Raw genomic sequence first — 12105 nt, forward strand, 5'->3', positions numbered from 1 at the left:
CCGAATTTCATTGAAATCTCGAGGTTCCTGAGGTATGATTTTTAACCCATAAGTAAGCGGAACTTCGCCCATTTCAAATTTTTTAAAGAAAATTTTTTAAACACCCTTCTGGTGTTTTTCTTTATTTTTTTCTTTTCTTATTTTACATTTATATTTTTTCAAATTTCTTTCATAACGTTTTCTTGGCATCTTTAAGCGGGATTCATTTAAGTGCCTTTCCCGCTTAAGTATCTCAAAAGTATTGCATGTTAAGAGGGGGCACCTAAGCGGAGATTACTTGAAAATGGCAGAAATCAGTCCACAACTACGCCTACTTGCATATATCACAATCACAAACGCATATAATTTGTTCACTTAGCAATCCATAAATTAAGCACCAGTGAAGATATTGCAACAAAACTTTGCCCAAATACTGTATCTCTAGTGTATCGCAGCCCGTATAAAAATCACCCAAATCGGTCTATAACTTTTCATGGCCCCATATATCGAACATGAGGACTTCAAAATTTACGAATAATTTTTTACTGAAAATATCGACAAATCTCTCAGATATTCTAAAGTATTTCAAAGATGATGTGTTCCTTCTTATAATCAGCGTCTGTTCCAAAAATGAGCACAGTCAGGCCAATATTTCCTCTAGCCCCATATATCTCATATTCGCTTTTTCAAACTTCCTGTGGACTTTATACTGTATATATCGGTTAATACGCGAGATTCTTCTTAGCAAACTTAAGTGAATGTAAAATCTGGGGTATAATGTAGATATCAAAAATACCTGAAATCGATCCAGTCCGCAGTATACTATATATAATGATTTTTGTTATTCTAGTGGATTTTATTCCTAATATGTGGGTCAAATTGTGTGTTCCCTTAATAAAATTAAATAAATTAACTGCGAAAATATTAAATGTTCGGTTACACCCGAACTTAGCCCTTCCTCACTTGTTTAGTTTCCAGAACATAAGTCCCCTAATATGAGGCGGAAACATATATGTATATAAAATGGTTACCCACCTTTTCGGAGAATTCCTCCCGTGATCGTCTAGAAACCGTAGCGCCATTCATATTGTCCTTAGTCGGTGACATTTAATTTTTTGACACAGTTTGAATAAATATTACGCACTTTCTTTCAGTTAGAATTCACTGCACTGGATTTATGGTTGTTTTGGTAAAATTTCCACTGGATTAATTAGCACTTTTTTTGTCAAAATTTTTAGCTGTAAATAAAGAATTTGCATTAGTCACTACTTCCTGCTATTTTTTGTAATATTCATCAGTATAAACATAAATATTTACAATATTTTATGAATGCTTGCGAATTGTTTAAAGTGGTGATTAGTGTGCTGCTGGTACATATCGGAAATGCTTTTACACACATGTATCTAAGCAAACAAATTATATCAAAAAATATTTAGGTTATTTTTATACTCTCGCAACGTGTTGTACCGAGTATAATAATAGCAGTTTCGTTCACCTAAGTAACACCTAAAGCTAAAGAACTTAGATATCTGTAGATGGTAAAACGAGGACAAGACGAAAAATCTCCTGTCATCAAACAAACAGTCAGCGCATTCGCGTCTGGGCTCCCACGTCACTGTTGACAGTCATAACTTTGAAGTTGTAGATAATTTCGTATACCTGGGCACCAGCATCAACACCGATAATAATGTCAGGCTTGAAATCCAACGCAGAATCACTCTTGCCAACAGGTGCTACTATGGACTGAGTAGGCAATTGAAAAGTAAAGTCAACTCGCGACGAACAAAAACCAAACTCTACAAGTCCCTCATCATTTCCGTTCTCCTTTATGGTGCAGAAGCGTGGACGATGACAACATCCGATGAGACTACTCTTGGGGTTTTCGAGAGAAAGGTTTTGCGTGAGATTTATGGTCCTCTGAACATTGGCAACGACGAATACCGCAGACGAGGTGGAGAAGGACCTGTCTTCACTTGGTATTACCAATTGGCGCCAAACTGCCAAAAGGAGAGATGCGTGGCGCACTGTTGTAGACTCGGCTATAACCGCGTAAGCGGTGTCTACGCCGGTCAAGAAGAAGAGAAGATGGTAAAATTGTACTCTTGTCACTAAGTCCCGCCCCTAATAGGTGTCTTGCATATGTATACTTCGTAAACTACAAAAGATATATCAATCAAACTTACTAGAGCCATCGAATAATAAAAAAGTCAGAAACACTATCTTTAACAATAATAAAAAATGCATACCAGCTTTATTGGTATTAAAATTGAACAATGGTCATGGCCACTCCCACTTGTATATCAAAAACCAAAACTCAGAAAGGACCAGACCAATTTGAACAAAATTCGGTACACAACGATAAGTCAGTTTACAATTACTTCAACTTGCCAAATAACCTCCTTTTTAACTCCGCCTGATTATTTCACTTTGGGACAAGTTTATATGACAGATGCTATTAAAAGTCAAAGTTTGATCTTCGAAAAATTCTGGACCTCTTGTAACATTTTTCATATAATATTGACGAAAACGTTTTATATACCATTGAACTAAGAAAAAAATTTAGATCATGTCTATATTTTGGATTTTTTAGTAACTAGGACACAGAATAATTAATAATAATTTTTTAAAAAGTCTTTTTTCTGAACTTCGAATCCAAATGTTTTTATTTTCGAAGGTAACTTCGAAAATCGAAGAATAAAAATTTTTTACTAATGACTCAATCTCCCGGAAAACATAGTTTGGCCCAATATCCAGCCGAGTGTTGGAAAGTGATATTGAATACGAGTATATTTTTATGTTTATAACGCAGATATCTGAATAGAAAGTGGCATTATAATTAAGTGAAAATATTTCAATTAGCATTATATCATTCGGAAGTAAAAATTAGGCTTACACAAAAATTTTGGACTTCCCTTATTGTATAGAGTATTATGTTATCATGTACAAAAGTAATTTATAGTTATCAAGGAAATCTTAAAAGTATTTGAGATTGGTAAGTGTTTGTCTTGTTGTTACTCGAGTACTGAAATAACAAATTTGAGTGGTCCTATATCGCAACTAGACCATACAACCCCTTTAACAAATATGAATAAAAACACAAAAAGCTTTCACCCAAATCTAACTCTTGTGGGTATATAGTTCAGCTTTATACTATATAAGAACGATCGCACTGTAAAGCAAAATAAATAAGTAACGAGTTGCTATGTTTGGATACACTCGAACGCTTGAAAATAGAGATGTCACAAAAGTTTAGTATACAAATTTTAGTTTCCGTATTTTATTTTTGTAAACCATACAGACAGTATTAAACAATACCAAACACTGAGTTGAGTAGATAAACGTATACTATAAAATCAGAAAATATAGAAAACAGTTTTTCGAATTCAGGCGATCTTTATCTTTATTTCGATATCTTCGCTGAGTTTCAAAATATCTATTGCAATTTCAAATAAGTAGAGAGGGTGTGTTTTTAGCCCAATTCCACCAATTTTCGGATTTCTTGAGATTACATAAAATATATATCAGAATACCAAGCGATTCGATCAACCATATCGCTTTCAGTTCGGCACCACTGTCACCTCTTTTTTACAAAGAAGAGATATACAGTACCATGCAATTTTATTGTAAGACAGATGAAAAATGCACGAACGTTAAGCAAAAAAAAACGCTTTATTTACGCCAGAATAACTGACACAAAATAGAAACAATAGAACAATAAGAGCGCGGTTTGTCGAATACTATCGTTATGATTATTTTTAGAAATTCAATCACCACTGCAGTGCTTTGCGCTCCTCACACCCCCTCCAATACCGCACCATTTTGCTATGCCATGGCAAAAACGGCGCAGACCCACAATCGCAGCTGTCGAAGCGATTAAAACGCACTGAACGCCCGCGTGAATGGCGATCCACATAAAATCGCTTTGGCTGACACCTCACCGGACAGGTAAATGATGGGCGAGCGTAGCAAATTATTCAACGGAATGAATAAATGTGTGTTTGTGGAGCAAACTGATAACAACACAAACAAGCACCACTGCCATTGAGTGCAAAATAGAGCTGAGCACCTAGTGAGGTGTTAATAGTATATAGCGGATGAGAATAGTGCGGTGCAGTCACCCTTGGAATTACTGAACGGTTTTTCTATTACATGCAGTTATGATATTAAACTTTATAGTATAGCATTATTCATTTTTTACAGCTCATTCATAGCTACAATACGAGTATAAGTAGAAATTACATGGGTGTTAGAAGCTCTCATGCATAGTAAGCGGCCCATGTAAAAATAGTAGGAGAATCGCAAAAAAAATTGGTAGTTCAGTTACGCTGCACGAATGAATAGTAAGACTAAACTGTCGAGAGGTTCTTTGTACAAATGAAAAAAAAAAATATTTTTATTCAAAAATTACGTAAAAATATATATAAGAAACTCCAAAAAGATCTAAATTTGAAATAGATAATAATGTCATGTTCAAGCAATAGTTATAAATGGAAGTTAGTTCCTAAAGAATGGCGATTTGAATCCATTGGATTCAACTGTTTTATTTATTTACTAATAATGCTTCTATCACGGTTGTTGGTTTGTCGTTAAGTTGCATATTGTCAACATCTCAGATTGGTATTTTCGCTGATATAAGAGGCTCGGTCACATTCATTAAAGTTTTAGTCATAGAAAATTCCTATCTCCTAATAACAAAATTTCAAGTAACTGATTTTTTTTCTATGTATTAACAGTTATCCAATACAAGTAATGTCTAACCGGAGTGCGTATTTCTATCGTTAACCAACATGTGATAAAGCAATTCAGTTGTTCGGAGGTCGGCTTAAAACCCGCAATCAAGACGCACATACTATCGCTCCAAAACTTATTTACTCGCCATACTTGTTGAAGTGTCATGTGTATATATATTCTGACCAGCTGCTTACTTCCCCTATACACTTACGTAAACCTAATAAAAGAGGGATCAGCGAGTGGAAGCATATGACTTGCGAAACCAATCCAAAGTTATTTCCTACAAGTGGCCACCATACGGAGATCTTAGCAATGTTTATATGCCACGTATGTATGTCTTTAAAACCTTTCAAATAGGTTATGTTATATTATTTGTATTGAGTTCGCAATATTTCAGCTCTATCGTCCGAGCGAGGCTCTCTTTACATGGAAGGCATCCATGATTGAATGTATGGCATATAATCTCATATCATTTCATTTGATTATGCCAGTCTATCTCATTTATGCCAGTAGTGTGTTCGATTTGCCACTCTTCAAATTTAGGTAAAGCCTTCACCGGAGAAAAATTACGAATCATTTGAAAGCGAAAAATAGGTTTGGTACGAAATGTGGCATGTGGCAAGTGTAGCACATACAATGTTTACGTATAACCTCAACTTTTTTTTATTAATTATATATGTACATACATAAATGTTGTTCTCCACTTATATGCATATGTACACTTGTGATGCTGTACATAGGCATATGCATGTAAATGCATCCATACACACATATGTACAAACATACATGTACCTAGGAGCTTGGACGCTCACCGTTGCATTCTTCTATTAGAGGAAGTGCAATAGCGATCACTGAAACGTGATCACGAGATTTTGTTGCTGCAACAACGACGACCCGTCGTCGCTGTGGCATGACTTGCTATGCATGACGGCATTGTGCGCTGTTTGGCCGGCTGACTGCCTAACTTGCTTGCGCAGCGCTGCTGATCGTTCACCCGCTCGATTCCAGCATTCGCCTTTTACTCTTGGCCCTCTTCGTAATTGGTGTAGACCCAAGCGACGACCGGGCCGGTTTAACTCGTTATCTCAGTAATGTGAGTTGCCGGTTCTTGGCTTAAACCGAATTGTATGGAAACAAAAAAAATCTAAAATAATAGCTACAACAACAACAACAACAACAAAAATAAGTCCAGCTCATGCGTTTAATGTGCTATACAGGTTTGTATTTTCTTTTTCTTTTTTTGCTCAACAACAAAATCTACATAATTTTATTGTTAACGTTCCTTCATTTGTTTTTTTATTTTTGTTTTTGCAATAAATAAAAGTAGGGTGCTCGGAGATATAGTACAAAAAGAAAAGTACACAAACACATACACGTAGATATGGAAGTATATAGTACACACTTAAATGGTCATATGTGTACGGCGAAGGTGTCAAAGCTGATGATGATGATGACGACGACAGAAAGGCCAGTGTTTTAAGCTGAGAAAAATTGATCGATATGCATTTAGACTCAAATGAATGAAATGTATTTACTAGATTTAAAAAACAACAACGATTCTATGTTAAAATTCGTGTGTGGTCTGCTTTAATTGCTTGCTATTACATATGGCTTTCAATTAAGATGATTTAACCCAAATATCGTAAAACAATATCTCATTACGGTATATTAACTATTTTAAAGGTAACCCACGTGTAATATACACTTATTTCGAGTTGATGATAATAAATATAATAAAATCGAAATAATTTTAAATTATTTTCCCTTCGCTTTCAGCGTCTGTCAGCATTTAACACTGTGATCCATGTGAATATATGTAAGTGTGGTTGCATTCTTAAATGTTTACGACGATCGGCGCTTTTGTCGACGTCAGCTTTTCTAAAGTTTTTTTATTGTTTCAGTGGCTTCAATTTCCACAACATTTGCGCTATCAACAAATCAGATTACTTTGTGTGTTTTACTAAGATTTTGCGAATTTTCCGCAAATTCATAAACATTATGCAAGTACAAGTGCGTATAATTAGAATGTTTATATAAAAGCCTTTGATTGTGCCTCACTGACACTACAGCACATTACACCGCACTGCGCCGTTCTGCATATATGTTAATAAATACGTGTGTGTCTGTGCAATAACAATAATTTCTTGTGATTTTACAGCTCATCTGCAGCGTCCCTGCAGTTGCTATGTACCGCGAAAATCCGCGATATGTTGGCCCAGAAGTGGCAAATTGGATTTACATTTGAATCTGGTAACCGTTTTCAACGCCTTTACGCGCTAGCAATAGTGTTGGCAACGAAATTATGTGGAGGATACGCCACTCACTGCGCAGGAAGGAAATGTTGCAAATCAACACGCCACGAAATTAGCGAAAAATTCGACCGAAAACGCGTTTGATGTACGAGTTGTGCACCATTCCACGGCCTCTACTGAGCATTTTTACACCAACAAAGCGTTCAAGTTACACATTTCATTTTGAGGGCCTCTGAGCGCGCACATCAGGAATCAGCAAGCGCTTTCACACCTTGCTCCAGACAACGCGCTAAACCCCCCACCGTTCTTAAGACACACACACGTCAACAGCCAGTAAAAATACAATTTAATTCGCAATATATTCGCCGCTCGATACAAAACGTATTCAATTGTTTCGAATATAAATTCATATAGTACGTATTCCATGCGTAAATTATGTGTGTTAAAAAAATAATCAAAATGTTATAGAATTATAAACACCATAACCGCACATGGATATAACAGCGGCATAGCCATAAAAACACGAATAACCATACGCACGTCCAATATTATATAGATATTACTGCCTCCAGCACTACTAACCATTAAACTAATGAAACGTCTCGTCTGCGAATCATTTAAGCACATAAAAACATTTCCAATCCAATTCAATTCAGGAGAAATGTAAAAAATTAAATTAACCAAAATAAAATCGTTTAAAACAACAAAACACAAAGCACTTTTGGTTGGTTGGCGTCACTGTTTAATTCACAATCGCTTGCCGGCTTTATGAATACGCCGCTGTGGTTGTATTGTTGTTGCACGTGTAGTACTCGTATATTGAGTTGTATTGTTTACTCGTATGCGTACTTTGGTTGGGGCGAGCTTCCACTATTCACCGTTCGAAATTCGTTCGCTCGCTTGAGTCGCTTCCGTCTGACTGACTGAAGTTACGAAAAATATTCGATGAAAGCGTGTATAGTAAACACACCAGCGCACCAAGACGCTCGTGGCTATTGCCGCATTCAACAGACCAACAACGATTCCAGCCGAACTGTTCCAACGAGTCATCATCATAAAGCAGCAACTGGCTCGACCGGTGTTTTGTTTATTGCTTTTTATTGTTATTATTATACAAAATTTTGGTTTCAATGTCTGTATATATGTATGTATACCATACGAGTATGTGGATGTACATATGTCTGCAATAGTTTATTGGTATTGGAGCTGATATGAGAGAGAAATGAAGGAATGCAAAAATACACTGGAACAACTTGGAGCCGGCTACAACGAAGTATGTGGTACATTACATGCGTTACTCACCGATATGATTCTAGAATAATATACTTAAAAGAAGTAAAGCCCGATTAAATTCCTACGTAGCTGAACTGGGGAACATGCTTACATACACATGTGAACTTTGCAATTATTTTAACGAAATGTTAAAAGTAGTTATTTATATAAATATGAGCTAGATATTTCCCCGATTTCATTCAGTGAAACTAATAATAGTTTTTGCTTTTCTTGTTTTCAACTTACATGCAAATTTTACACATTTTACGCTTTAGCTAACAATCTTGCATTTTTTGACATAAAGAATATGCTATTAGAATCAGAAAGCAGAGATAGGAAAAATGAGTTTAACCGATCGGAATTTTAGGCGCTTTAATAATATAAAAGCCACTTAGTTCATTTTGAAGACATAAGTTCCCGAAGTACATAACTGTCAATCTAACCTTAAATAATCAATAATAATGAAAAACTTACTATTTCTTAAAAAAACATATCATTTAAACATTTATTCAGCTAAAGGCGCTTCGGTTGAATAATTTTATATTACAATATAACGAGCTTTCAAGTTTGAATCTTTATTACCTGTTAAATATGCTAGGTTTAAGTTTTATTATATTTTTTTATTTTTGTTAAGTTAACCTTTATAAAAAAATCAGATATTACAGTTATTTAATACTATAATATATTTTTGAATTTTATTATTACATTTTTTCTTTGTATTTCGTTTTTCGACTTAAACAAATATAAAGTTAACATAAAAATATTTTTGTTTTTCTTTATTTATTGAATCTGCTTGTTTAAAGCCTAACAATAAGCATTAAAATCTTAAATCTATTTAAAACTAAATTTTCTCAAGAATGTGATTGATAGAAATATTGAATATATATTTTTTGACATTTCTAACATTGACTTGAGTGCACTTCCATTATTTAGAACGCATTTATATAAGGGCTTTAAAGACAAAGATTTGAAAATATTTAAGTCTGTATGCATGTCCTGTGCATTGGAAAAAATTCTAAAATTTTGATCTTAACTAGATCATTTTGGCATATTAACGCGCAACATCTTCATCATCTTCTTTTCCAGAAATTGAGTGTTTCCACTTGTGCGCTTATTCCAGCAAATGCAACATCCACTAACACCACCACAATTGGCATAAAAATGCCGATTCGAAGCGACAAAATGCACGCAACAAATTAATAAACAAATGAAGCAAAACAAAAACCGAAAACAGCAAAATGTGGCGAATGATAAAACGCAGACGCAGAGCACAAAAACAGCTGGAATCACGAAAGCCGGCAAACTGACAACCCCAACTCGACACACACACATGCATATACGGTGCATTCCCATATACATAAATATATTTTTTGAAAATGAAGCATTGTGGGCATGGTGGGGCGAAGAGCATTTGCTTGTCTGCCTAGACACAAGCTTACCCACACTTACTGACATATGTATACACACACATTTATTCATTCACATGTTAGCTTTGCTTTGGAGATACCAAAATTATAGCACCGTTTTATAGGAAAGCTCAGTGTTAGTAAACCATATAAAACGTTGCCTCATTTACAATATATGTACGAGTATATGTATGTATGTGTGGTATGTACGAATGAGAGGGTATGTATATATAATGTCGCTGTTCAAAACCACATTTTGGTAAAATATTCAGAATATGGTTATGAAAACAAGGATAGTATTCCTGTGAAGTTTATATATTCTTTAAAGAGTTAATTTCTCATTTTAGAAAAATCTCTACATTCCAAGCCGAGCTTTCACCGATTTCAAAATAATAAAATCCGTTTACCGTATAAAATATTATTTCTTTACTATATAAAAATTTTGTTTTTGTTGTAGTGGGATATTTCATTAAATAATTGATTTCAACTAAGGAAGTGTGTAATGGCTCCTCAAACGTGCCTTCTGGCTCTAACGAATATTTTCTTAACAAATTATACGAAGATGCAATTTAATGCAAATCGCCTGTTACAGTTATAGGGTTACATCGAGTTAGGATCCCTAAAAAATGAAGTTTTTCAAAAAATTTTGCTGAGACTAAATTTATTATTCTAATAATTTGTACACATATTATGGTGACTTAGAAAAGTATTCAATAATTTTTTATTTGTAAAAATAACCGTTTTTGAAACTGCTAAAGCATATCTTCAAGAATCCCTCCCAAAAAGCCATTTTTCGTTGACCACTATATCTCTGAAGTGGATAACGAATTAATAAACAAATCAAACGAATTACGTACAAGTAATGTTTTATCTTTTAATTAATCGAAAGAATACGCAAAACAATTTTTTTTTGACAAAATCAATATATAAATTGATATAGTTTTATTAAGATAACAAAAAAATTGGACCAACATATTCGGCATAAAGCCCAATAGAATAACGAAAATCACCTTAAATAGTATGTGAGGGCTGAGGTAATTCCTGAACCCATTTCACTCTTTTTCACCACCAAGGTACACTATAATAATTTTAACTAATTTTGCTAAGATATCCTACATATAAACCGATATATGCGGAATAAAGCCCGCCGTATTTTTGACAAACCTATCATTAGTTATATGGGAGCTACGGGAAGGTATGATCCGATTTTTGGCGCAGAGACACACAATTAGAACAAAAAAATTCCCTCCGAACTACATTAAAATATCTGATAAATTTACTATTTTTTCGGTGAAAATTACCATCAGGCACTGAGTTCTTCATGGTCGATATCAGGGACCTGGAAACGTTACGTATAGTCCGATTTCAACAATTTTTCTCTCACATGAAGCCACACCTCAAATACAGTATTTGCGTAAAGGTTTATTCCGCTATCTCCCGCTGGTATATACCGAATTTCGTTGAAATCGGTCGAGTAGTTCCTGAGAATTGGTTTTTGACCCATAAGTTGGCGAAGCCACTCCCATTTCCTTTTTTTAAGTCTGAGTGAGCTTCCTTCTGCCATTTCTTCTGTAAAATTTAGTGTTTTCCGTTATTGAGTTAACGTACTTCTAGTAATTTCCAATATAACCTTTGTATGGGAGGTGATCATTTTGATATACATATATAATATAACCTATATATAGGGTGTGTACCGAGTTTCGTCAAGATACATATCTTAATTTTTACTCAAGTTATCTGTTGCACGGACGGACGTACGGACAGACAGACATCAGGATTTCGACTCGTCTCGTCATCCTGATCATTTTGATATACATATATGTATATCCCTATATCTAACTCGTTTAGTTTGTGAACAAAACTATAATATTCTCTTACAAATTTATCGGTAATAAAAAAGCTTTGAATAAGTACTAGTACTATTCTCGAGAAATCTAGCTCACCGACTTTCAAAACATTACTACTTTTTATGGGGCTATACCAGTGTGATATTTTCAAAAAATCGATTTTTTTTATTTTTTGCTTACTCGATAGTTTACACTTTCAAAAATATCCTGTGAAGCCTGTGAGCGATAAGATCGTATCTTGAATAGTTTTTGAATGGTAGCGTTCTAAAGAGCTACCGCCCGCAGGTGTAAGCAGCTACGATACATTGATCGATCGACTTCAAATTTAAACCGAGTATTCTTGAATATATTTACTATACAATAACCTACGATCTGTTTGATTGGTTGAAAATTGTCAATTTGGCATTGAAAAAAAGACTGAAAAACGATTTTTTTTTCAGAATTATGTCATTTTGTCATTATTTTTCAAAAGGATACACTGGTATAGCCCCTTAAGGGGTTACATGGGTTTCGTGGGTTTATAAAATCGATTTTGGCTTATTAATATCTACAACATCTCAAGAATATTATACTAAATTTTCAAGTCGATCCGAATAGTTTCGGAGACACAGCCTTTCG

The 12105-nt window shown here is 34.5% G+C and overlaps 1 protein-coding gene and 1 long non-coding RNA gene across 6 annotated transcripts in view; one reads left to right on the plus strand and one right to left on the minus strand.

Annotated features, from left to right (window-relative positions):
• The window catches only part of LOC105211544 (four and a half LIM domains protein 2), a 215092-nt gene that overhangs the window by 168301 nt on the left and 34686 nt on the right, over positions 1 to 12105 (minus strand). For 2 of the 4 annotated variants that reach the window (XR_008471138.1, XR_008471137.1), the window contains one exon: positions 1015 to 1217. Coding sequence is in view for 2 of the 4 variants with exons in the window: in XM_054230332.1 (XP_054086307.1) it covers positions 1015 to 1086 (72 nt within the window). In the remaining 2 variants the exon portion in view is untranslated. Of the gene's footprint in view, positions 1 to 1014; positions 1218 to 7544; positions 7954 to 12105 lie in introns of those variants that run through there. The other 2 variants (XM_054230332.1, XM_011183035.3) reach the window with 2 other exon arrangements.
• On the plus strand, positions 1217 to 7545 carry LOC128921833 (uncharacterized). Of its 2 annotated transcripts, none has more exons than XR_008471141.1 (3): positions 1217 to 5037; positions 5108 to 5927; positions 6035 to 7545. It is a non-coding gene; the product is annotated as an uncharacterized LOC128921833 (long non-coding RNA). The 2 variants fall into 2 exon arrangements; XR_008471140.1 differs by having other exon boundaries at positions 6038 to 7545.

The sequence above is a fragment of the Zeugodacus cucurbitae genome, chromosome 4 (assembly GCF_028554725.1).
Source record: "Zeugodacus cucurbitae isolate PBARC_wt_2022May chromosome 4, idZeuCucr1.2, whole genome shotgun sequence".
Taxonomy (NCBI): domain Eukaryota; kingdom Metazoa; phylum Arthropoda; class Insecta; order Diptera; family Tephritidae; genus Zeugodacus; species Zeugodacus cucurbitae.